Source organism: Anastrepha obliqua, chromosome 4, assembly GCF_027943255.1.
Source record: "Anastrepha obliqua isolate idAnaObli1 chromosome 4, idAnaObli1_1.0, whole genome shotgun sequence".
Lineage (NCBI taxonomy): Eukaryota > Metazoa > Arthropoda > Insecta > Diptera > Tephritidae > Anastrepha > Anastrepha obliqua.
The window spans coordinates 100969020-100995733 of NC_072895.1; the positions used below are offsets into that span (position 1 = coordinate 100969020).

At 36.4% G+C, this 26714-nt stretch overlaps 2 protein-coding genes across 7 annotated transcripts in view; one reads left to right on the forward strand and one right to left on the reverse strand.

Annotated features, from left to right (window-relative positions):
• The window catches only part of LOC129243768 (uncharacterized), a 53972-nt gene that overhangs the window by 19110 nt on the left and 8148 nt on the right, over positions 1-26714 (forward strand). For 3 of the 6 annotated variants that reach the window (XM_054881060.1, XM_054881061.1, XM_054881062.1), the window contains exon 2: positions 8404-9872. The exons of 1 other annotated variant lie outside the window; for it this stretch is intronic. In XM_054881060.1, coding sequence (XP_054737035.1) covers positions 8406-9569 — 1164 coding nt within the window. In that variant the 5' untranslated portion in view covers positions 8404-8405 and the 3' untranslated portion in view covers positions 9570-9872. Of the gene's footprint in view, positions 1-3691; positions 3750-8403; positions 9873-23299; positions 23401-26714 lie in introns of those variants that run through there. 2 more of the 6 variants (XM_054881059.1, XR_008582344.1) reach the window with 2 other exon arrangements.
• LOC129243765 (SET domain-containing protein SmydA-8) lies at positions 13358-25712 on the reverse strand. Its single transcript, XM_054881050.1, has 5 exons — positions 25328-25712; positions 25057-25185; positions 18976-19519; positions 18267-18917; positions 13358-13518 (listed from the first exon to the last, which is right to left on the reverse strand). The coding sequence occupies exons 1-5, from the start codon at positions 25384-25386 to the stop codon at positions 13366-13368; spliced, it is 1536 nt and encodes a 511-aa protein (XP_054737025.1). The 5' UTR covers positions 25387-25712; the 3' UTR covers positions 13358-13365.

The window sequence follows — 26714 nt, forward strand, 5'->3', positions numbered from 1 at the left end:
TACGCACTCACACACCAATCCATTCGGCTACGGAGGCCGCACTACTGGCACTATTACATTCTGGATATTTGAGCAGGGTAAAGTTCTACTTATCCAGAATTAAACCAGATATAATATAATAAGCATATGTCCAGCATGTGAAGGTATTCCGCACGATAAGAAACCAACTCTTTCCCGTAAAGATGTCTATAAGAATGCTGAGTTCATACTTATTGAGGTTTATAAAGTTTTTACATCTTTTGTGTTGGTAACGTACCAGTAAAAATTTTGCCTGGCGTATTTCCATTGTGTAGTGCCAGTAGCAGTAGTCTTTTAGTCTTTTCTCCTGAACTCTTCTTTATTGTTCCACCACAAGGAGGGACTCCGGAATACACTTATAAGTACAATATGATAAATTATGAATCTGCACCAAAAACTGGCATGGAAAATAGTTTACGTTTGAACATCCTTTTCATACCCACATTTAATTTGAATCACCCTAATGGAAACTATGGTGCTTGTATTCGAAATATCTCAGAAACCATGAGCAATTTTTGTAGGTGATAGCATTGTCGAGCACTACACATTTCGTTATTTGCTTCTCGCAAGAGTTTATTATCTCATCAACGCGAATGTCTTATAATCAAACTCATATGCCGAATATGGAGGGCCTTAAAAAATCATTTTTTTTTTGGAGACCCACCCAGGTGACATTCCCACGGCAAGTTTATGTTCCGCTTAAAGATATCATACATCGATGAAACTATTTACATATATATTTCAATCTGATCTGTATTTCTGAAGCACTTTTGGTCATTCCGAGTTAGAGTTATACTATATGTATAAGAGCTTGGTTTCATTTTCGCTCAGTACGAGAGCATGAATTGCCACTTATAAAATGATAGTTTTATAGTCCGGGCATAAGAAACTCTAGATGGCGTACGGCCGAGCTTCTTCTCGCACTCTTCATATAACATATCCCGTTGTGTGCAGCGAACAATTGTCAATCTCTTAGTATATATCCCTCCATATGTAGTATACATATATGTATATACTTATGTATGTATATGTATTCATAAATTAGCACTCAATGTTCTCGGTGGACACTCTCATTAGTTGAATGGACTCCCACCAGAGAACTGGTCGAAACGGCAGAGCATGGCGCCAGTTAGTTTATAATGCTTTTCAGTCTCAATGAATTAAGCTCATACAAATGTATGTACATGGATACACAAATATACAGACATGCATATTTTTGTTTGTGTTTAAGATTGTAATTTGTGTATTTTGATTTTCAAAATTCTTTATTTTTGAGTTTATTACTCTTTGCACGTGTTGAGTTTTTTTAAATGTATTATTTTGATTATAATCATTAAGAGCAAGTTTCGCTGTACCTACCAGTTAATAAATACATATATTGATAAGTTCGCTGATAATATTTTACCAATAATATGCATAGGTATGAGTATGTACATTTGTATATCAAGCAAATATGTGAAATTATCTTTAATACAAATGCATAAACTTTTGTTAATTTTTATAATACTTTTTTACTACTTAAAAGAAAACCGCCAAGCTTGTACATAATTCATTATTTCAAACTTTCTCCAAAAGCTAAGCCAATTTATTGCTGCGAAGAGATTAGATGAATTCAAATCTATGCTCACTCAAAATTTGCATTCGAATAATTAAAACTACTTTGGTATTAGAAATAAGGGAACAAATTGTGTTCGAAAACTAAACGCTTACAGCTGCGTGTGCTAATAAAGCGTTTTTCAATAGGTGCGCTTCAACTTTTTCCCGATAGGGAGGGCGAACGACGCAATATTTTTTATTTTTCGCTTGTCATTTGTAAACTTCATTAGTATACATTTCATCATGGAACGCTACACACTTGAGCAACGATTGCAAATCGTGCAAATTTTTTATGAAAATAATCGTTCTGTTGCTGCTACTTTAAGAGCATTATTTTCCAAAAAATCATCTTCAGTGATGAAGCTCACTTTTGGCTCAATGGCTTTGTCAACAAGCAAAATATGCGTTACTGTGCAGAAAGCAATCCACACGTGATTCATGAGGCACCGTTGCATCCCGAAAAAATCACTGTTTGGTGCGGTTTACATGCCGGCGGCGTAATTGGCCCATATTTTTTCGTTGACGAGAACGATCGCCACGTTACTGTGAATGGAAATCGATACCGCGAAATGATAAACGATTATTTTTGGCCGCAATTGAATGGTATGGACTTAGACGACATGTGGTTTCAACAGGACGGGCCCACAAGCCACACAGCACACGCTACAATTGATTTGTTGAAGAGTAAGTTCGATGAGCGCATTATTTCCAGAAATGGACCGGTCGAATGGCCGCCGCGCTCGTGTGATTTGACGCCTCTAGACTATTTTCTTTGGGGTTATGTGAAGTCATTGGTCTACAGTAACAAGCCGGCGACGATTTGTGAGCTCAGAGCTAATATTGAACGCGAAATTGCTGGAATTTCGGCCGATTTATGCAAAAGAGTGGTCGAAAATTGGGTTCAACGATTGGACTTCGTAAAACGTGCACGCGGTGGTCATGCAAAAGAAATCGAATTTCATACTTAAATGTATATGTTCAAACTCGATAATAAAAAAAAAATTAGTTAAAAAAGTCAACCCGTTTGTGTTTTATTCAAAAAAAAAGTTGAAGCGCTCTTACTGAAAAACGCCTTATGTATACCTTTTAAAATAAGCTTCCGTACAAAAAGATTGTGAAAACACAGTAAAGCAAAAAATTACCTGACCACTAGGGCGCCTTTGTTTAATCTTCCCTTAGGCGCAATGTCTATGGCAGATAAAAATAAAGTTATTTTTGCAAAATAAAAAAATATGTATATATAAATGAATTATTTCATACACAATTACGTGATTCACAAGTCGTATTAAGTGTCTTAAGATCTAACAGTCTCCAAATTTTTCAATGTAAATTAACGGTTAAAGTGCTTTTAGAGGATTCACAGTGTATGATAAGAGCTAATTATGAATTTCCTGTCAGTTGAAAAAAACATATTTGTATAAAAACCATTTTAACCGTTATTTTGCTTTGAAAATTTTTAAGGCATTAAGCCACTTAAAACGTCTTCGAAATCTCCTAAATATAAAACAATATTATTATCTAAATAATTGTTTGGGGGGGAAAATCCATTATTTTTGCGTAAATTTTTGCGCAAATGGTTTGAAACTGTTTTTTGGTCGATCTCTAGCTCCTGGGCGCAGCTACGACTGTTAACATGCCAGTCAATTTCGATTATTTCTATGATTTTATCGACATTTTCTTTAACATGAAAAATGCCTGAACGGAATCGACGAAACCAAAATTGGCCGTAATTTGCTGTTACAGTATCGGCACCATAAACACCGTTCAAAATTTCAGCCTGGCTTGCATTTTCGCCTTTATCAAAGAAAAACTGTAAAATATACCGAATTTTCTCTTTGTTGGCTTTCATTGTTGACACCCTGTAACTCACAACTAAATGGAACAAACAAAAAACAGCAAAATAATTTTTTAATGTGAAATGCCACCTTGACAACGAGCATAAACATTAAATTGTGTGATTGACACTTGACGAGATATTGTATGTAGTGATCAATCTATCGAGAAAATAATGTATTTATTTTTCCCCAAACTAATATATATATAAAATAAAATCTTCTGAAAATATTTAAATACTGAAGAAACCTACAGTTTGATGCATCAGCAAAAAACATTGTCGCTTCAATCAACTAAATCAGGTGCGCCTAACGGAAGATAAATTTTTAAGTTATATCGGTAGAAAAATGAAGATAACCTAATACTTCGTCAACGCCTGCATTATTTTATTTTACAAACATTTTTTTCTCCAAAAACCGCAAAAGTGAGCACTTATCGAGAGGTGTAGTCAGATATGCCAACACATTTTTCAGTCGAAAATATTTGCTTTCTCATGTGAATGCACAAAAAATAATTCAAATGCTTTCTTCAATTTTCTACTTTCCAAGATTTGTGAGAGTAAGTGCAAAATTCGCTCAGAAAGGCCGATAACTATGAAAAAGCATGCGAATTAAGTTGCGAAGAGGATGCAAATTTTATTTTATTCGTTCGAACAAAGACGGACATTCAATTGCACTATTTTGATTTTATAACTAAACAAAAACTACGATTCACAAGAGATTTAAGGTTTACATATGAGAAATATACGGTTTCACTAAAGTTTCAAGAGCGAATTTAACAAACATTTTTTGAAGACGTTCAATCGTATTGGCGGCGTATTCAAAATGTAGCCTAATAAATGATTTAACCGGAAGCTTAAAGGTATAGAAGTCAGAGGGCATATGCCGCCGTAGCCGAATGGGTTGTTGCGTGACTACCATTCGGAATCCAGAGAGAATGTAGGTTCGAATCTCCGTGAAACATAGCGGTCGCCCCTCGGCAGGCAATGGCAAACCTCCGAGTGTATTTCTGCCATGAAAAAACTCCTCATAAAAAATATCTGCCGTGCGGAGTCGGCTTAAAACTGTAGGTCCCTCCATTTGTGAAAGAACGTAAAGACGCACGCCACAAATAGGAGGAGGGTATTCACCCAGAAAGGGTATACGCGCCAATTATATACATATATATATGCCATACAACACCTAGTAGAACTTCGAAGTTAAATAATTGATATGAAATAGTAAAAGAGAAAATTACTTCAAGGTATTTAATCGCACTAACACTCTTTAGGAAACAATTTGATAAACTGTAAATTGAAGGCAAACTATTAAAAATCTCTGAGTAAGTCGGAACTCCACTCTGTAGGTTAATTACACAAAGAGCCTTTAATTGCCGAAAATACCTTTAAATCATCTGCGTAATGTAACAATTTAGTGAAAAAAAAACCGTGACTGCCGTGATACAGTAAACAAAAAGTTGTGTACGGTGAAGAAAGAAAAGTAGGTTTGGCAAGCCGTTTGCGTTGTGTATTTCGCTTTTCATTTTTTAGAAAAAGATGGTGTGACTAATCTCGCTATTAAATTATACAATTCTTTATTTTAACAGCCTTGCTGAAATTACTATCCTTGCCACGTGTAATCTTATAGTTTAACCCTTGCCGATACTCTCACTCCTCAAGGATGATAGAATACAAGATTCTCCAACCGCGGCAAAATTGTGAGAGTGACTTCGGCTGCTACGTCATGGGAGATTCAGCAGCAGAATTGTGCCCGCTCACTTCACACGTATTCTTCTACTCGTCCAATTACAAGGCTGATAAATTACGAAGCTTGGTTATCGGAAGCACAATTGTGAGAGTAACTTCGGCTGCTACATCATAGCGGATTCCTCAGCAGAATTGAAAGGGATTGGTGCGTTGTTTTTTTTCGCCATATCACCAGAATAAACCGCCCTTCATTCCCTGTTACGTGAACAACTCATCTGATTACTTCAAATTTTAAGAGGGCAGGTTAACGGTCTGTTGTTGGACACACCTTCTGAACTCTTTTTACCATGCCGAACACCATTTCATATGATAGGTTATCACTTATCATTTAGTGAAAATTCACACCATACATTCTTACGAACTCACACATTTATTTACAGAAATAAAGACAACGTTTTGCTGCAAAAATATCTTCCTCAGTTCGATGTTGGCACGAGTTTATCGATTTATTCTTTTCACAAGCTTTTTTCAAAACAACCTTGAACTGTGCGCTGGCGCATCATTCGTATCCAAGCTGTAGTTCGGTAACTTCTTCACTATTCTTTTTATTGGTACTATTTTTGTACCTGTTCGAGCACAACCATATGTCTATACGCCAAAGCCAAATTTACCATCATCGTCAGGCATTGTCAGTAATAGCTCCAATAAGCCATGGTGCGAGTGCTTGTAAAAAGGCTTAAGGCTATGCAGAAGAGCAAGCGAATGGTGGGATGAAAGGAAGCCAAAGGCAGCATCTTGATATGCTAGAATGGTGTTGCTACTATATATGTATATATACGTATGTATGCATGTATATATAATATGTATACACGCATGTGTAGTGTCGGCAAACACAACGACCGCAAAGCATTTCAGAGAAACAGGATTTGCTCGTATCTTAAAGACTTCTTCCAACCGATTTGCTTTTGCTATTACCAATTATAAAGTAAAATGCTTTCTGACAAGCAAATATAAATGCTTTCGAACAACAGTTTAAGGACATAGCATAATGTGGTGTTTCCATGTGGATGTCGCGCAAAACAATTAAATTAAATTAATGCATAATTTCTCAAAAATATTCAAAGAGATTATGAATTTTGAGCGTCCGTTGCTCCAAATCTACGCAACTAATCGAAATTTAGGTTTTACACAATACTTCTTCACATAATTCACCAGGTATTCCTTCGACCTTCTTTTATTTATTTTTAATAATTATATCTCTTTCAATAAAAAATTAGCCAATTTTTTTTAGCGAAAATCGGTTTTTTGGCTTCCAAGTGCTATGAAAAATTTAAAAATAAAAATATTCCCGGGATACCTCAGAAATCATCATCGTTTGGCGCTACAGCTTGTTATGAGCTTTGGCCTGCTGAACAGTTTACCTCCATGCTGCTCTATCCGTTACCGTTTTCTTCCAGTTCTTTAGATTAAGCTTTTCCAAGTCTTCTTTCACTTCGTCTATCCACCTCGATCTTGGTCTTCCTTTTGCCTTATTTGTGTAGGCGTTCGCTTCCAGAATTTTCCTTTGGACTCTTGAACTGTCAATTCTCATAACGTAGCCTAGCTATCGTTTTTGTTGCGCTTTGATGTAACATACTACATTTTCGCTATTAATAAGTTCGTCCAGTTCGTCATCCCATCGTATGCGCCATTCGTCTTGTGCAATTCTGACTGTATCAAATATTTTTCTATTTCCTTTTAAATATTTGCAGTTTTTTTCATATTTTCACTCTACGTCCATGTTTCAACTCCATAACACAGCACTGGTCGAATTGCGGTTTTATATAGTGTCAGCTTGCAGGGTCTGTTAAGGAGTTTTGTAAGTGATGCGTACGCTCTTATAGCTGTTTTAATTCGTTTTTCTATGATAAGACTCATCGAAATATCTGTCAACAGTTTGCAGCTGAGATATGTGAATGTGCTTACTACTTCATATTCGTGTTTTCCAATATCAACCTCTTTTGATGGATGTTTGTTCTTCAGTCTGGAAAACAGCATGTATTTGGTTTTTTCGTTGTTTATCTTTAGTCCAATTTTTGCCGTCGCTGCTTCAATTTCGGAGAAGGTTGATACTAATGCACTCTTGGTTTTACTGACTATCGCTATATCATCGGCGTATGCATATAATTGAGTTGTTCTATTCATTATATGTCCAGTTCTTTTGCATCGTTTACCTCGTCTATTATACGGCACAGCATTAGGTTAAAAAATGTTGATGAAAGTGTGTCGCCCTGTCTTACACCACTCAGAGAGGTGTATAAATATGTATTTACATTCTCTGCACCACTCTGTACGTAAAAGGCTTCACATTTATTATCCAGATTTTATATCCTTGAAAAACACATCCGTTAACAAATGCATTTTGTTTTTTTGTTGTTGTTTCAACTGATTCTATTGCACACCGCAAAGCAACTTTTTTTCGAGGCATCTCCGGAGGTGCACTGCCACGCGTTTAATTTTCAATATTTTGCAATGAAAATTTTAGAAAATTTTGATCAAATGTTTTATGGAAATTTACTGGAAATACTAGCACTGTCTGTAGCGCCAAAACCAAGTCTTAAAATCATACCTTTTTTCATCGAAATCACCTTACCCAATCAACAATAACAATAACAGTATTTTAACCATTTTGCATGCTTTGAAAAACCTACCGTGAAGCTTTGCTATGGCGCTTGAACTCGTATGGAAGGCCTTGAAAATTTTATGAAAAAACGTACTATTGAGTGCTGCAGACAGCAAAGAACAAATAGCTAGAATCCTGCGAAGAATGCTTATTTGAAATCGAATGTTTTTTTAGTACGTGTAGGTTTATTTCTCTACTCGCCTGCTATTGTAGGTTGTCTGGCAAATGATAAAAAAAGTGTTTTCAGTTCACTCTTCGACAAGCAATGACAAGCTTGCCATTAAGCAAGTTCTCATGAAAATCATTCGCCATTCGGAGGCGACTTACAACTGTAATTCCTCATGGGACTCATGGCTGCCGTATCTACAAGAATAAATTGACTTGACACCAAAAGACTTGACATCGGATCGATACTTTCACTGCTAGAATTATTCACAAAAGATTTGGTTTTTTAGTAATTATCAGCTTGTACGTTTTTTTCTGTAGTATTAGACTCTCTCTCATGAATTTTTATTTTTTTTTTTAATTCTAGATTTCCTAGTTTAGTTATTTATAATACTTGTAATATTTGCTTGTTGTAATTTTTCAAAATAATTTTCTTTCATTTCAGTTATGCTTATATATCTTTTTCGCATTTTGATGAGTAATAAATTTCTGTTTTTCCTCATATGTGTGGTGAACTTGCGCGATTTCTTGGACAACCTACACAAATATGAGTTCAAACGTCAACCTCTTGAACAGCTTTATAGTAAAAGTCAAATTAAACAGTGCAAAGAAATATACGAAAGTTTGGATTTTGATTACCCATCAGCTGCACACAATGTCCTCAGCTTTTTGGGTTCTAAAACCAAAAGCCGCAGACGAACGCAAATATATCGCACCAAAAATGGCGATACAAAAGTCATAGCAAAAAGCTATCCAGGAAGTCTAGATATTATTAAAAGACTCACTTTTCCGCTAAATCGTGAATTGTTAAAAAGAGAGTTCCTCACAAACGCTCAACACTTAGACTTACAGTTCTGTCCACATGAAAGTATACAACAATTTGTGAATTTTTTCAGCATTACTAGCGGGCACAACGAAACAACTGTTTGGCTTTGTATGCTCACTAATGCTCAGCTAATTTTACAACCCTATTTTGAAATGCATGGTTTTCCAGTGCCGGCGACCTATGGTATATGTGGGTTCACCGTATTTCAAGAACATGTTGGCAAAACTCTAGACCACTTCTATAATGCAAATTTTCGAATTAAATTACGAATAGCCATACAGTTACTTCAGGCAGCTTTGAAGTTTACAAATGGTTTTGAAGGCTATCGTATATATATAACCGATTTAACCGCCGACAATCTGGTCTATAACGTTAAGCGTGATAAGCTTTATTTCATTGATTTAAACACGGCCTACATCGTGGATGCGAAAAGCGTAATTAATACAGAGGCAGTTGATCATCACGAACTCATTGAGTGCAACGATTGTTTCGCCTTCATACCGGATCGATTGTGTCAAAATAGTATAAGTGATTTGAATTTACTAGAGTCATGTCTCTTTTTGCGTGAAGACTTGAAAGGTGATCGTGTGAAAGGCTTTTTAGGCCCATTGCCCATGCAAGTACTGGTTAAATATCCACTCTTGGTGCGCTTGCTAGACTGGTGTGTCGAAGGTGGCGATAGCAGTGAGGGAAACACTTTTGAAAATATGGCGCGTTTCAGGGCGACTATTAATTTAATAGAATTACTTAAAAGCATACTAAACGATAATAAAGTGATATTATAATACTAGTTACTGTATAAGTGAAAAAAGTGCACTTTTTAGTATTGTAAGTTTAGATCAAATGAGTTTAAGTTATATTACGCTATTTATAAATGAACGTGGAAGCAAATTTTTATTAATGTGTATTTATAAGCAAATTATAGATTTAAAAGTAAAAATTTGTTTATTTTGTTCTACGTTGATAATGAATATGTAAATGTTAGGTAATGCAAAAATAAGTGTAATTTTTTACCGCTTATCCATTCGTAGTGTTGTTTGTGACTTTTTAATTGCAAATACATTTAATTTCTTTTTTATATACAACTACTTATTGCTTTTTCATGCTTTTATTTTCGGGACAGCGAATATAAAGAATGCTTCCTGTCAGAAATAACTCGCGTCTCACGTCTCCACTGTCAAAGTAATATTAAGGGACTTCGTTTATTTGCAAATCTACATTAACCATGCATTTTATTTCTTACGGTGCTCACACTCACCAACGTGTGCCGTTTTTGCATACACACTTTTTCACACATCCGCGTTATCAGTTACAATTTTTAATTGCACAATAAACCAAAGTCAAAAACCACTAAATGCAATAGTTCAGTTATCTATATATATACATATATATAATTGGCGCGTACACCCTTTTTGGGTGTTTGGCCGAGCTCCTCCTCCTATTTGTGGTGTGCGTCTTAATGTTGTTCCACAAATGGAGGGACCTATAGTTTCAAGCCAACTCCGAATGGCAGATATTTTTTTATGAGGAGCTTTTTCATGACAGAAATATAATCGGAGTGTTGCCATTGCCTGCCGAGGGGCGACCGCTTTTAGAAAAAAATGTTCTTAATTTTTGATCTTTCACCGAGATTCGAACCGACGTTCTCTCTCTGAATTCCGAATGGTAGTCACGCACCAACCCATTCGGCCGCCAGTTCTCTATAATTAACATTGTTTTGAAGTTATTTGAATAAAAATTAAAATTTTTCTAAGTTTATTTTGTAAATGATTTCGACATGTACTCTTTGGCAACACTGTGTGGTGAGAGAGCAATCAGCTGACACGATTCCTCGGAACTATCCAAAATCCTACGATAAAATCAATGATACGATACTACGGAACGGAAGGGTGGTTATTTTTCATTTTTATGGGGCTCTCATTAGTTTCATCGTATCAGCTGACACGGGCCTGCGTTTACGTTAGAGACTATTAGCACCATTACTTCAAGCTGCGATTATTGGTGCCGTACATTAGCTATAACCATAAGCATAGTAAGTATGGGTGCCGTAACGTCGTTAGCGTTACCGTAGCCATATGTATAATATCTATTGAACTTTGATCTTTCCTCGTAACCATAAGCAGTTGTGAAATACATTACATTTGTTTTGATATTTTCGATAAAAATTTGAATATTAGAAATGTACAACGAAAAATTAATTGACTTCGTGGAAAATTATCAAAATGCAAATGTTGTCATTAATTCTACTTCAATATCAGCTGTTTATGGTTACGGCTATGGCGTTATGGCTACGGCACCACTAATTGTACCTTTAAATATATTAAGGGAAATCATGAAAAAAGTTAAGTTGAAATCTTTATTTATATACATAGTTCTGGATGTTTTGAGGTACATAAAAGTTGTATATGAAAAGCAGATATTTTCATAAAAATTGTTGTAAAAAATAATTGGGTATAGAACCATCATAGTTGTAATGGTAGTGTGACTTTTATGGGTGCTTAACACCCATAGTTAGTAATTAAGGTGTATTTTTTTTATTCAAACACATTTTACGAATGGGCAACGATAGAACTCGAAATAAAATCTTCGAAACAAATCCACAAGGCGATAGAAGATGAGGCCGTCCGAGCAAACGATAGAGACATGACATCGAAGGCGACTTTGGTGCTATGGGCATATCTGATATCAAACGAAAAACTGATGACCGGAGACGAATTGTAACGAAAGCAATGGTTCACCCCGAACTGTGATGCTATGATGATCAAGATGATGATTTTTATTCGAATTAATATAAAAATTTAACGACATTTTGGTTCTTCATAGTCAATTTGTGTAGGCGGCTGCCGAGTTCTCGGTGACTTCACACGTGTTCTTACGCTCGTCCAATCAGTCGTTGTTCAGACGGCGACGAGGCAACGCGAGCGAAAACTGTGTTGATTTTTTTTAGTACGAGGGGTGCCTTTTATATTTTGGGATTTGGCAACCCTGGTGTTGCAATCTGGCAACTGACATATGTATCGCAAACTTTGACATTTTTTGGCTTTTACGTACTCAGAACGTTTTGAAATACCAGCGCTATTTGTGTTGTTTACAGTAACTTAAAAGATTCATCTCGGTCCAAAAATGGAATTAAATCGTGAACATTTTCGTGCGATTATTTTTTACAACTTTCGACGTGGATTAACTCAGCAACCTTGCATGGATGAACTTAATTAATTTTTTGGCGATGAAGCTCCATCAAGGACCAGTGTTTGTCGATGGTATGGTGAATTTAATCGTGGACGTAGTTCACTCCAAGACGAATTTCGTGAAGGTCGTCCAAAATCAGTTGTTGTTCCGAAAACCATTAATGCTGTACGCGAACTGATATTGCAAGATCGTCATGTGACCTATCGTGAGATTGAGACAATCTTATGCATTAGTGGGACCAGCATACATTCAATATTGTATAAACATTTGACTGTCAAAAAAATTTGTTCGCGTTGGATCCCACACAATTTGTCAATCGCTCAAAAAAAGGCTCGTGTTGATTGGTCGAAGGAAATGCTCAAAAAATACGATCGCGGGGCTTCGAAACACGTCTATGAGATCGTGACAGGTTATGAATCATGGATTTACGCGTATGAGCCCGAAAGTAAACAGCAGTCGACTGTATGGGTGTTTCAAGATGAGCCAAATCCAACAAAAGTTGTTCGCGCACGAAGCACTTCCAAGCAAATGGTCGCCTGTTTTTTCGGAAAAACTGGATATGTCGCAACCGTACCACTAGAACAACGCAGAGCAGTAAATTCAGTCCACAACCATTTGCTTGCCAGTTGTCTTCCAAGAAATTAGGAAAACCAATCGCCAAAGACGGATCACTTTTCACCAGGACAATGCGAGCTCTCACACATCGGCTCAAACAACTGCGCTTTTGAGCACCCAAAACAACGAATTAATAGGTCATCCGCCGTATAGTCCTGACTTGGCACCGAATGACTTCTTTTTATTCCCGTACGTTAAAAATAAACTGAGAGGTCAACGTTTTTCGACACGTGAAGAAGTGGTTGCGGCATTCAGAATGCATGTTTTGGAGGTACCTCATTCAGAGTGGCAAAAGTGCTTCGACAATTGGTTCAAACGCATGCAAAAGTGTATAGATCTTCATGGAGAATATTTTGAAAAACAATAAAGTGATTTTCGATTTTTGTTTTTGTTCTCTAATCCCGAAATATAAAAGGCACCCCTCGTATATCACCAATACAACCTCAGTTTTTTTGTAAACAAACCGCTATCATGACCACGTTTACGTCAGCCAATCAGCTGATTCTTTCAAATTCGCTGAGCGCCAGTTAACGATCTGATATTGGCCAAACCTTCTGAATTTTTTTTTACCATAGAGTGCCGTGTTTTGGCACACTTTGTAGATTACTATTGGCTTTAAATTCGTTTGAGTTTCATTGTAACTAAAAACACACACAGTTAAATTTTTTCCAAGCGAAATTCATTTCAACTTTATTTATATAATAATATTTATAATTATTTTATATTTATTTTCATATTCAATATTCAACAATATTTACAATTCATATCGCTTGTTTTTTAATTTTTTTCCAAATATTTTATGTCGGTCTGCAAATCCTTAAGTTCTTTTAACATTCCTTTGGTCATTTGACCTTCTGGCGTTTCTGGTGGTTCATACAGTAGCATACGTATTGATTCTCTTAGCATCATTTCAACTCGTTTTAAAAGCTCCTAAAAATGGTATTATAAAGTAAAATAAAACAAAATAACAATTACTGTAATATTTTCACAAATGCACAAGGAGGCTCTCTGTTAGGGTTTCTTTTATAAATAAAATTTAAAATTTAAAAAGATTTTTTCCAAAAAACTTCTGCAGATGAAAGAAGAGTTTAGGCTTAGGTAGATGGTTCGGGTGGTTGTCATAAAGACACACTTAGACCTTTCGCAGGTCCATTGTGATACCACTGGAGCTTATCCTTACTCTACGTGTTCCTTTTCAAACCATCCGGTAGCTTTAATTAGTTTTAGCTTCGTTAGTTTAGATGGGCTATGTCCGCTACATCGGTTAGAAATGCTGTATCAAGAGTGCGTAGCCTTCTCATAGCTAAGCTTTCACACTCACATAAAAGGTGTCTGACTGTTTCCTCTTCTTCTGTATTAAGACAGCTTCTACAGAAATCGAAGTACGGGAGTCCTAACCTTCTAGCGTGGCTGCCTATTAAACAGTGACCAGTTAATACACCTATCATTTTTCTTATAGCTTCTCTGTTAAATCTTAGCAAGATATTCGATCGACCGCTGTTCCAGTTCGGCCATGTCTGTCTGCTTAGTTCGCATGTTGTGAGGTTTTGCCAGCTTGTATTTACCTTTTTGATGGTTTCCCTGTCTATAAGTAATTTACAAGTGGCTATAGGCATGGGTATCAGCGCCTTATCCGGTTCGAGATCGAGCGTTGTACCGGTTCGTGCAAGTTCTTCCGCCTTGCAGTTTCCTGCTATATTCCTGTGGCACCCAGATATGGTGCACTTTGTAGAACTTACATACGTCATTTAGTAGTTTAAGACATTCTAGAACTGTTTTTGACGAGTGCGTTTTTGATTCAAGCGCTTTTATTACCGCTTGACTGTCCGAGTAAATGAAGACCTCATTTGTGGATAATACTCTCGTTTTTATTTCTGTAAGTCCCTCTTTTATGGCAGTGACTTCCGCCTGAAATACACTGCAATGGTCAGGTAGGCGTAATGATTGGCATACTCCGGGTTTATCGGAGTAAACCCCTCCACCTACTTTGTTGTCCAGTTTTGAGCCATCTGTGTAGATGTTTAAATCATTTTTCTAAACAATAAGCCCTGAATCGGCCTACTCAGAACGAACCAAAGAGGACACTCTTCAATTTTAGAAAAATTCCCCTGCATTCCTGGCACAACGGATTTCTGTAAGACCAAGGACATCAATTTAAATACCTAAATCCTTTGTCACAGTATTTCCTTCCAAAGAGGAATGGGATAACGGTCTTATTGTTAATCGGCCTACTCAGAACGAACCAAAAGGACACTCTTCAATTTTAGAAAAATTCCCCTGCATTCTGTAAGACCAAGGACATCAATTTAAATAAATCCTTTGTCACAGTATTTCCTTCCAAAGAGGAAAGGGATAACGGTCTTATTGTTAAGAAAAATGATTTAAACATCTGCACAGATGGCTCAAAACTGAACAACAAAGTAGGTGGAGGGGTTTACCCCGATAAACTCGGAGTATGCCAATCATTACGCCTACCTGACCATTGCAGTGTATTTCAAGTCTGAGAGCTGCTTTGGCAGCTGTTTGCTTGCCGAATTGCTCTATTGGTAAAATATTAAGCATAATATTTAGTATAGTGCTATTGTCGCTTTTTTTACTCTATCTTCGACATTTGCCTTCCAAGTTAGTTTTCGGTCTAGTATTAGACCTAAGTAGCGGGCCTCATCACTATATTTGGAATTTTACGTTTCCTTGTAAATAGGATGAGTTCAGTTTTATTGGGGTTGACGCTTAGCCCATTTGCTTTTGACCAGTTTTCAACCATGTTTAGTAAATCTTGCATGACTTCTCTAAGTGTATTGGCAAATTTCCCTCTTACTACCATTGCAACATCGTCCGCATATGCTACGACGTGTTGTCCTCTCTCCTCTAGGCTCTTTAGCAAGGAGTTTAATGCCAGCACCCATAGGAGAGGGGACAGCACACCGCCTTGAGGTGTTCCTCTTCTAACTTTTTTCTTGATCTCCGAGGTCCCTAGGGTTGCGATCACAAATCTGCTCAAGAGCATGTTTTTGATGAACTCAACCAGAGCGCCAGAGATCCCGAAATCCGTCAGTGCCTTTATTATGGTATCCGGTAGGATGTTGTTGAACGCGCCCTCGATATCAAGGAAGGCTACCAGTGTGAATTCTTTATTATAAATTGACTTCTCGATTTCTGTAACAAGTGCATTAAGTGCTGTTTCAGTAGATTTCCCTTTACAGTACGCCTATTGTGAGATACTAAGCTTATTAGGGCTGATGTTAGCCTTAATATGCTCTTCTATTAGGATAGGCTAATTGGCCTGAAATCCTTAGGTGTTGTGTGTGAACTTTTTCCCGCTTTAGGAATGAAGACAACTTTTACTTCTTTCCATACTGATGGGACACTTTTAAGTTTCAGAGCAGCCTTGAATATAGCCGTTAACCACTCCATAATGTAATTGAGTGAATGTTGTATTTGGGCCGGAAATAATCCATTTGGACCCGGTGATTTAAATGGTTTAAAGCGTTTCACTGCCCAGGTTATCCTGGATTCAGTGATTATTTCTTCAATGTCAGAGTTAGGTCTTTCTGTACTATTGTTGATTAATACGTTAGATGATTCGTTGCTGGGAAAGTGTGTGTCCACTAGCAACTTCAGAGTTTCGTCACTCGAAATAGTCCAACTTTTATCCGGTTTTTCGAGGTATCCGGAGGAATAGTGTTTTTTGAAAAGATTTTACGCAGTCTAGAAGCCTCTGTGGTTCCTTCGATTCCTCCACAGAACGTTCTCCAACCAGACCTTTCGCTTTCCTAACTTCTTTTTTGTAAATTTTTAGCTTACTGTAATAGCAGTCCCAGTCTTTACTCTTTCGTGTCGCTTTCGCTCTATTAAACTGTCTTCTGCTGTCATTTCTTAATGTAGTCAGGTCCTCTGACCACCAGGCGCAGTTTAGGATTTGTACGTGTTCGTTCAGTGATTTTCTTTTTTTAGGCTTTAGGCTCTTTTAAGAGTTTAGGCTTAAAAATGTATAAAAAATTTATGAAAGGAATCTAAATAATTAGATTTTTGGATGTAAGCTTTCAAATTGTTCAATTGGCTTTTCAATTAATACTTATAGTTTGGGGAAAAAGAAATTCATTATTTTGTCGATATCTGGTAAATTATCGATCACAGAATTTAAAGTTTATGCTCGTTGTCAAGGTGACATTTAACAGTAAAAATTCTTTTGCTATTTTTGTGGGTTGTGAGTTACAGGGTGTTAACAATGGAAGTCAACAAAGAGAAAATTCGGTACATTTTACAGTTTTTCTTTGATCCAGGTCGCTGAAATTTTGAATGGTGTTTATGGTGCCGATACTGTAGCAGCTAATTATGGTCAATTTTAGTTTCGTCCATTAAGCTCATGCATTTTTGATGTTAAAGAAAATGTCGATAAAATCACAGAAATAATCGAAGTTGACCGATATGTTAGTAGTCGCAGCATCGCCCAGGGTCTAAAGATTGATCATTTGTACTATAAACCATTTACGCCAAAATTGTACGCAAAAAATGGATTTCTTTTTCTCGAAACTAATATTTAATCAGAAATCTTAAGATATAATAAATTTCCCATAGAGATATCGATTTTTTTTTTGTTGATAGAGCATGACGCATGAGCATGATATGTGCATATACGAGTATACATATGTACATATATCGCTAAAATATAATTTATTTTTTTTTGGAATCAGAACAACAGAAATCACTCCTTAAGTATTTTAAGATTCAACCTAGAAAACAAATTTTAGCACCACAGAAAAATTCAAGGTGGAAAGGATTAAATCCAAATTAATGTTTAGAGAAAAATTGGAAAGCCAAATATATTTAGGAAACAGTACTCTTGAACGGAATGACACTCTTTCACTTTCTTTATTTTGGTTGCACATAATAGGACTGTTCATGTAAAAATTATTCAGTAACTTAATTTCCAAGAATTCGCTCTCAAAGAAAAAATATCAAAAAAAAAAAAAATACATATGAACGCAAAAGCAGTAGCTATTTGCAAGTTTTATAAACAGCTGATTAAATTGTTGGCAGGAAAAATCGCAAAAATTAAAAATTTTTTGACTTGAGTTACCTGGTATTAAATAAAAAAAAAAAATAAAAATAAATAAAGCAAATAAAATGCAAAATAACGAGTTCGGAATCACATGATTTCATTTTGTTCACAATAATTTGTTTCATTTCATCATTGGTGTCAGATGAAGATCATTCCATTAGCATTTGCAATTCGCAAATTTGAATTCGTGTTTATTTTTACCTTGCGATCAGCTGTTTCTCTCCCTTGTAAATTCTTACAATTAAAAGTTTATCCTGTAAAAACTTGCAACTTCTCCTCAAAATGAAATGTCATTTTGCTCCCTCGCCTTCCCCCTACTTTGCTAGTTTTTTTGGGTAGATGAACACCAAAACGTGTTAATTTGTAGCTGTTGTTACATACTATTTACTTCATGATCAGACCTTATGTACTTATAAGACTATCCGAATAAATCTTGTTGCTATCTTCTCGCAGATGATAAAAATAGCTGTCCAACTGCTTGACAATTGTATCAGTCCCACCTCTCCTTTTACGACTTCTGAATTTAGGTTTGTCGAGCTCTCCTCCAACTTGACAGTTTAAAAATTGAATCACATATACACCTTTTTACGCTCATTAAACTACTCCTTCAACTTACCACCAATTCCGTCTTCTCCACTTCCTTTTCCTCATACCGCATACGGTGCAATTCTGCAGAGGTGTTGGCCATTTCATAAAGCACAATCGCTTTCAGGCGCGAAATGCCCGGTAATATCATTTGCAATATACCGAATATATCCTGACATAATCGCACTTTTCGCTCGTAGACCTTACGACCCGGCTGCAATGCCACGTTTTGTAGAATGGAACGCAAGATCGCCGCAATATTCTGTTTTATATCCAACAAGATGTAATGATTAGGGTGGAAGTAGCGCGTGAGTTTGGCAAGCAAAAGCTCGTAACGAGTAACATCATCCTTAGCATGGAATACTTCTTCTTTGGCGCGTTCTACCAGCTGTTGCACAGTATCCGCGCTAAGCGTGTGTTCGCACTGCAGGCACTGCCACACCCACAATTGTTTAGGCGGACTTTTCAATTGTTGTGGCGTCTTTGTCTGCGTCTGTGGTTTTTTTGCTGCTTCATCCCTCTTCATCTTAACTATATAACCACCATTCCGTTTATTGTCGGCACAACGTGCACACATATAACTACTCATATGCGAGCCCAGCTCGGTGGGATCTTCGCAACGTTCACATTTGCAGTCGAAATACTTGCCTACCTTCAACAGATGACGTCGCTCGTCGGTGCCCTGATAAAGAAAACGAATATTTTAACTAATAACATAACTTACAATGTCAAGAACTCACCAAAAGTACATTTGTGTAACAATTATAGAGCATATCCCCTTTGGGTATATCGCGTGTTGCAAATATTTTCATTTGATAATTTTCATCATTGCACAGCTGCACATTCGATACACAACTGTGCGCCAAGAGTGCTGCACGCGGATAGACGCCACGTAACTGACCTTCGTCCGGTGCTCGCACCTCGAAGCAATTAACATCAATTATGCCCCAGATTTTCTGTAGCAGCGTTTCATTTATGGATTTTCCATCTTTCAGGTACTGGGTTAAACCTGAATTTAGTATGGGCTCAATGGAGTTTTTTTGTAGCTCCTTCCAAATTTCGGTGTCGCGTCGTTCTTCTAAATGCGGTTCCATTTGTAGTAATTGTTCATAATATGGGGCATGTTCTGGATTTTCACGTAAAATCATACATTTGAGAAGACCGTAGGTTGTGGGATTTCCTTTGAGCAAGTCAATGCGTAATCCCTTCATATCAGCAACCAAGCGACAGTCATACTCATTGTGGTATGCACAATTGTCACAGAGCAGAAACACCTGGCAAATTCTGTTGAAAAGAAAACTATTCTTAGGACTTTTGCTATAAAGGTTAGGTTAACATCTCAAACGGACTAATTCAGTAATGTAAACTTATATATTGCCTCGAACAAATTCCTTCTGTCAGTCGTTCACTGCTCTTGGTTGTCAAGCACGGACCACCCTAGCCATGTATACTTGCCCATGGCGCATTGTCTAGTGATACAACGATGGTGTGTACCATCCGTACTTCGAACATCAAGCGGATAGAAGGTAGCTTCAATCAGCAGAAAATAGTTAACTTCCGCGTTAATTTCTATTGTGAAAAAGCTTCTCAAATAAATCCAATTTTTAATAGTGTCAATCCATTCTTGCTTGCAATTCGCGATGGACGAGCGAGCTTGTTTCAGACAAGCATGTTTCATTTCGAAACGCCTTTATAATCGTATGTCCTTATATTTGAGATCAAAATTTTACAACGGGTATTTAATCCGGCCTGAATTTACAAAAATGTATCTTCTAAGACCACCATAAAGATCTTTAAAGAGCCTTTCTTGCCGTATTTGAGCTTATGGATCTCTTTAAGAAGAATTGTCCCAATCTTGGTATTTTTTCATAGTTTTTCGCTAAAAATTACAAACTCTTAGGTAATTAGGTAGTGGGAGCGCCCTATAACGACTATTGCAGAAGCTGTAACGACATTGAAGAAGATACTATAGAACACTTTCTATGCGGCTGCATGGCTCTGGATAGAAGAAGGTTCAATATTCTAGGAAAAAGCTCCCTGAATAACTTGTCAGAAGTAGCCAATATAAAAATAACAAGTCTTGTTAGATATTTCAAAGCCACAGGTTGGTTCAATGAGGACGATGTAGAGTGAGGAGAGGGGATAGCCCCGGTAGTATCACAATGGGTCTACAGCAGGCCTAGGTGTGTCAAACGACAACCATTATACCTACCCTACCTACCTAGGTAATTAATTGACGGCCACTAATACTGTAAAAAAAAACTAATATATATCATAGTAGATTTTAGACATCGTTGAAAACGCGCACATTGACTGATAGTCTCAAGGCAAATGTTCCAACTAAGTATCTTAATATTATTTCCAATTATTCCAGGGAGTAACAAAAGGCCACAGCGGTTTCTGTAAACAGGTTGTTTCAAGATTGGTAGGTGATTGGCCTACTGTATCCGATTTTGGTGCTGAGGCTGCCAGTTGCTGCTCCAGTCAGGAGTCCGGCTGCCTGGGTGTCTAAAGCACTTCCACTGCGCAAGTTTTTAAGGTCTTGCCGCTTATGATCGCACGTCGGAGCCTCGTTCGTTTTAAACAGGGGGTGCCACCTGGAGATGTTGCTGACATTTGGGAGGGATAGGCTATGTATTTGCTTCCCCAACCCCATTTGCCCATTTTAAGTTGGTAATTAAGCGGTCCCGGTGGTTTAGAAATTTCAAAAAATCGATTTTTTGTTTTTTTCGATATTTCCGATATTTCGATATTTTCGATATTTTTTCGATATACCGTGAAATTTTCATGCGGAAATTCCCAATATTATAGGTTCTACAGCCCATTAATTATTATAGGTAGCGATCGGTCCGCGCGCTCCTGTATCTCAAACTTTAAACTCATTTATCTGGAAACGACTTTCTTCTTCTTATTGTCACAAAAAACAAAAAAAAAAAACAACTACTCAACCGAATCTTCTGAAGTTTTAACATATTGCTCACAACATATATGTCTATCGCCCTTACTAGAATCATATTATTATTTCAATTATTTCGTATTTTTTTTTTTTATTATTAAAAAACTGAAAAAAACCCGATTTTTAGAGTGTCTAATTCAAAACCGCCGTAGGAATGGCCGCCGTAGTCGGATGGGTGCGTGATCACCATTCGGAATTCACTGAGAGGTCGTTGGTTCGAATCTCAGTGAAAGCAAAACTAATAAAAACATTTTTCTAATAGCGGTCGCCCCTCAGCAGGTAATGGCAAACCTCCGAGTGTATTTCTGCCATGAAAAAGCTCCTCATAAAAATATCTGCCGTTCGGAGTAGGCTTGAAACTGTAGGTCCCTCCATTTGTGGAACAACATCAAGACGCACACCACAAAGGGTGTACGCGCCACTTATATATATACAGTGAAACCTCCCACAAGCGGACACTCACGGTTCCACAATTTTCGTCCGCTTATGGGGGTTGAAAAAAAACTCTAGGTTAAAATTACTAAAATTAAATAATTTTTTTATGTTCTTTTATGGTACGTTCAGTTTTTTTCATATTTATTGAAAAATATATATGTATGTATGTACATTTTTATATTGGGAACAATGAGTATATTTACACATTTGATTGAACATATTTATATTTTAGGCTTCAAAAATGCATATACCGTAGTCTGTCGTAGATTTTCCTGTTTATGTTTCAGAAAAAGGTTTTCAAGATGACATTCTAAAGTCTTGGCGTATTGGAATCCAGTAATATCGTCCCTTAGAAATTGTTTAATGCGACGCAGTTGTTCTAATGCTTCAGGATATGACTTGATCTGACATTCATCCTGGACACATACATGATTTGAGTCTTCGCTTTCTCCGCCAGATAATTCCTCAGTATTAATTTCGTCAATGACATAGTCAATATTATTGTCTTCTGTATTAACAACTTCGTCGATTAACCCAAACTCTTCTGTATACTGACCTTGCTGATTTTCATTTAAAATCTTTATCAAAGCCGCTAGTGTCGATATGGGAATATCATTCTCTGCCTCGAAGTCAGAACATTCAAGCGGAGCTTTTTGAAACCCGTCTTTCGAAAAACAATTCTTAATTGTTTCTGCCGTTACGTTGTTCCATGAAGATTTAATAAAAAAAACAGCCTCCAAAATGTCAAAAGTTTTTGAAAGTCTGTCCATTGGAATGTCTCCTAATTTTGTCAAGATATGTTTGATTATATGGCATCTGTAATGACACTTAAAATTTTGTATTATACCCTGATCGAGGGGCTGACAAACGGATGTTGTATTAGCAGGTAAAAAGATCAACTTTATGTTATCTAGTTTAATATCTCGAGGCTGAGTTGTAGCATTGTCCAAAAATAATAAAACTTTTCTCTTCTGGCAGCCCATGTTTTTATCAAGCATTTCTAGCCACTCACACATAATTTCACGAGACATACAAGCTTTCCGGTTTGACTTCCATTCTACTGGCAAACTTCCTATATTGCCTCTTTTAGAGGCGCGTGGGCATGCTGCTTTTCCGATAACCAATGGCTTAACGAACCATTCGAAACTCAAATGGTCAATTTTTGAGCCATCCGCGTTTAAGAACTTTTTCTTTTTGTTGGCGTTATCACCGCCCATCCATATTCTTTTAATATCTTTTATTTCAACTATTGTCTATCTACTATCTTTGTTGTCCGTGGATTAGAGTATCGCGTTCGCTTATGAGAGGTTTTTATTGTTTTCTTTACACATTTGTTCAGTGATATATTTTGCTTGTTCGTTACCGAGAGGTCCGCGTCCGCTTTCGAGAGGTGATTAGAACAAAAAAATGAGGAAAAGTGTCCGCGTCCGGTTATTAGAGTGGAATTCGTTCTAAAAACACAATATAAAGCTTGGTTCCTCAGTTTTTGTCCGGTTATGGGGAGTGTCCGCTTATTGGAGGTGTCCGCAAGGGGAGGTTTCACTGTATATATAACATATTATATATTCAGTAATTCAAAACCGCGCCATTTAGTCCAATTCCTTTTTTATTCTAGTAGCGGCACCAAGCTACAATCTTACTGATTAATAATTTTTTTGGTTTTTGTGTTTCAGATAAATAGAAGAGCCAAAATGGACAACGCCGTCCTGGTCCAATTTTTCGGGAGGGACAACTTCAGCGCCATTTTTTTAAATATTAAAATTAAAATAAATTGTTTTTTTTTTTAATTTTTGTGTGTAAAGAAGTTAAATAAAAAGCCTAAAAAATTAAATGCCGTTTTTCATATTTTTTTTTATTGTAAAAAAAATTCTAAAAATACCCTCAATTTTTGAGTTCTACACCACCGAGGCGATTTGGGGCGTCAGCAGAATAATGCGCCATGTAACACTACGAGTCAAAAACTCTTTTTTTTTCTGGCTAACTTCAATAATCGTTTAATCAACCGTTTTGGTGATGTCGCAGCTGTGGTTACACTCTGTTTTTACAGATTGTCGTTAAATGTCGACGTTATCCTGACAATACTGAAATGGAACCCAAATTATGGGAAATATCATAGAAAAATTGTTTTCCTGGGAACGGGTTACTGCAGAGCCATCCAGTGCAGTAATTCGTTGTAAGTATAAGTATAGTAACATTCCAAAGCGCTTTTGAAACCCCGGATATGAAACATTAAATGATAAAAAAGTTTTTTTCTAATAGCGGTCGCCCCTCAGCAGGCAATGACAAACCTCTGAGTGTATTTTTGCTATGAAAAAACAGCTCATAAAAAATTTCTGCCGTTCGAAATCGGCTTAAAACTGCAGGTCCCTTCATTTGTGAGGAAAAGATCAAGAAGCACACCACAAATTGGAAGAGGAGCTCGGCCAAACACCCAACAAAAAGGCTGTAGGCGCCAATTATAATATTCCATTGTTAGTCAGAAGTTTTACTCTTTCTAATGAAGTAAAAATATATTGAACGGTATTTTTCTAAAGCCCTTTTAAAAAGAAATACGCCCAAGGTGCATATTGTTTAAAATGTTTTAGTTAAATTTATATGTTTGTATATTATGGTGCGTCTGCAATTTAAACGAGGAAGAAAATATGCAGCACTTCTTAGGAAGATGTCCGGTACTGAAGGAGATCAGAATAAAATACCTAAACGCAGCGAAGCTAAATGAAGCAGAAGTAATAGATATACTTAATGGCCATAATTGGAAAAGACTAACTTGCTTTATATACTTAGCCTTACGCTAAAATTTTCTTATTGCAGAGTTCAATTTTTGATTAATTTTTGAGTTGTGACAGACAACATTGTTATTGCCACAAATTTATTATTTCTTTCTTTATGTATTTATATATAATATTATATTTGAACGAATTATTGTAAAAATTATTGAAATGTAAGATGAAATATTTATAAATAAATAAAGAATTACCACTACTACTTATGGTGCATCACCTTGCATACAAAAAATCGGTATCTTTTTTCCACCGGATTTACAATTTATTATATTTTAAGACGCTCAGCAAAATATGGTATTTCTCAAAAGTATTAAAATCTACGTGAGCTGGACCGATTTTAAAGTAACTGCCAAAATCTCATTATTTTTACTTCGCTTATCATATTTTTAAACATTTTTTTGTAGACCTTTTAAACTTAAATTCTTCTATCATCTGAGTTGATTTTTTGGAAAAAATATTTATTAAAACTAATTTTATTTATAAAAAAACTCGACTTTTTGCCGTATTGTCAAATCGCTCCAGCTTACGTAAATCTCAATATTTAAGCGAAAATCTTAAAATACAAAAATTTTATAATTCTTCACTTCGTGAGGCACCCTAATGTACATCCATAGTTTATTATTGTAAATATTAGTTTCTAGCAATACCTGCAAAATTCGGTGGTTAGTTTCAAGCAATTCGAACAACGTCTATCGCCGTTAGCAGCCAGAAGTAATATTGGCTGTTCTAGCAGACAAGTTTCGCCAGCTCTGATGTCCGCTGCTGCCGTAACATATCTACCGAAAAATGTGATATATATTTTTATTATTAAGTTATTAAAATTGTAGCTACTAAGTTAAAAATAGAAAACAAGAACGCTGAATAGGGTTCACATAAAAAAATATGAAATATAATCACTGAGGAGTTCGAACAAAGTACCTTCCTAATTCGTTATTGTTCTCAATTTTGCACTTCTTTGCAAAATCATCCATTTCCATTTCAAAATAATTAGTTACTCTTAGTTAAATTTAAAATAAGCTTTAATCTGTATGCGTTATTTATTTTGTATTACACAACGCTTTAAATATCATATTCGATGGTATAAAACTTTATTGAATTAGCTTTTTAAACCGGCAATTTTTTCTTAGATTTGAGATATAGTTTACCAACAACCTATGGCATATTTTAATAAAAAAAAACTTGTGCAACGTATTTTTAGAATATGTAAATTTTTTAACTTAATCACTGTTGCCCTAGGCCACTTTTACTACATCCTACTGCAATATTTGCCAACTTTGCGCGAGTGCGTGGCGTTCCCGTTTTGTGTGTGTCCACAAGATAATAGAAAAGTAGACATTTGATGGCACAAGTAAATAGCTTTTTGCATTTTGTATACGCGCTCGTAAATTTAAATTTGCAGATGCATCTGTCGTCTGCCAGCGAATAACACAGTGCAACGAAATCTAACTTTTTTCGAAATAAAAAAACTCCGCTAACGGAATGTATATATGTAGTAAGTCGACTTGAGGAATATTATCCATCATAAACTGTTTTAGAAATTTATGTACAATCTGTGTCAGAAAAAAGCAACCGCGATTATTCATGAAGTATAAAAGATATATATTTAATTTTTTTTTTTACATGAAAGTATGTACAAAACTACGAGTCGCAAATAGCTCGTCGACAAAAAGGATCAGATTTTGCGAACTTGACGCACGAGTTGCTTTAACTCGTGGACTATCTTTTCGACATGATGCGTTTTCATTTCCTCACACATTTACAATAGGGTTGGCATCTGGGGACTGGGAAGGCCAGTCCATTACTGTGACGCCATTTTCTTGTCTTGTTGTTTCTCAATGTGTTTTTCTGAGAGTAGTGGTTTTGACGATGTGGGATGGTAGGATACCTTCGCCTTCTTCAGTCATCGTTCGATGGTGTTAATGCTCACATCTATTCCCTTATTCCCTTTTTAGCAAGAATTGTGCGTGCTTGGCGTAGTCGCAAAGAAGGGTCCCGCTTAAAAAGTTGGACGATCACTTTATCCTACTTTTTTGTCGTCACTCGCTTCAAGCCGCGTTGGGAAAAATCATCAACGTTTTTGTACACTTCATACCGCTGATTTCACAAAACAACAACTTTTTAATCACTTTTGCAGCCGCGGCGTAAGATAATTTCGGCCCTTTCGAATGCGTGCATAAAAATACCGCCTCGAAACGCTTGGCGTACTTCTCACTCATTTCTGTTTGGTTGCGTTTACGCGAAAATTTCAAACGACCTGTAACCTTGAAGTTACAAGAAAAAACTGGTTCTTTTCTTCTGTCACAGG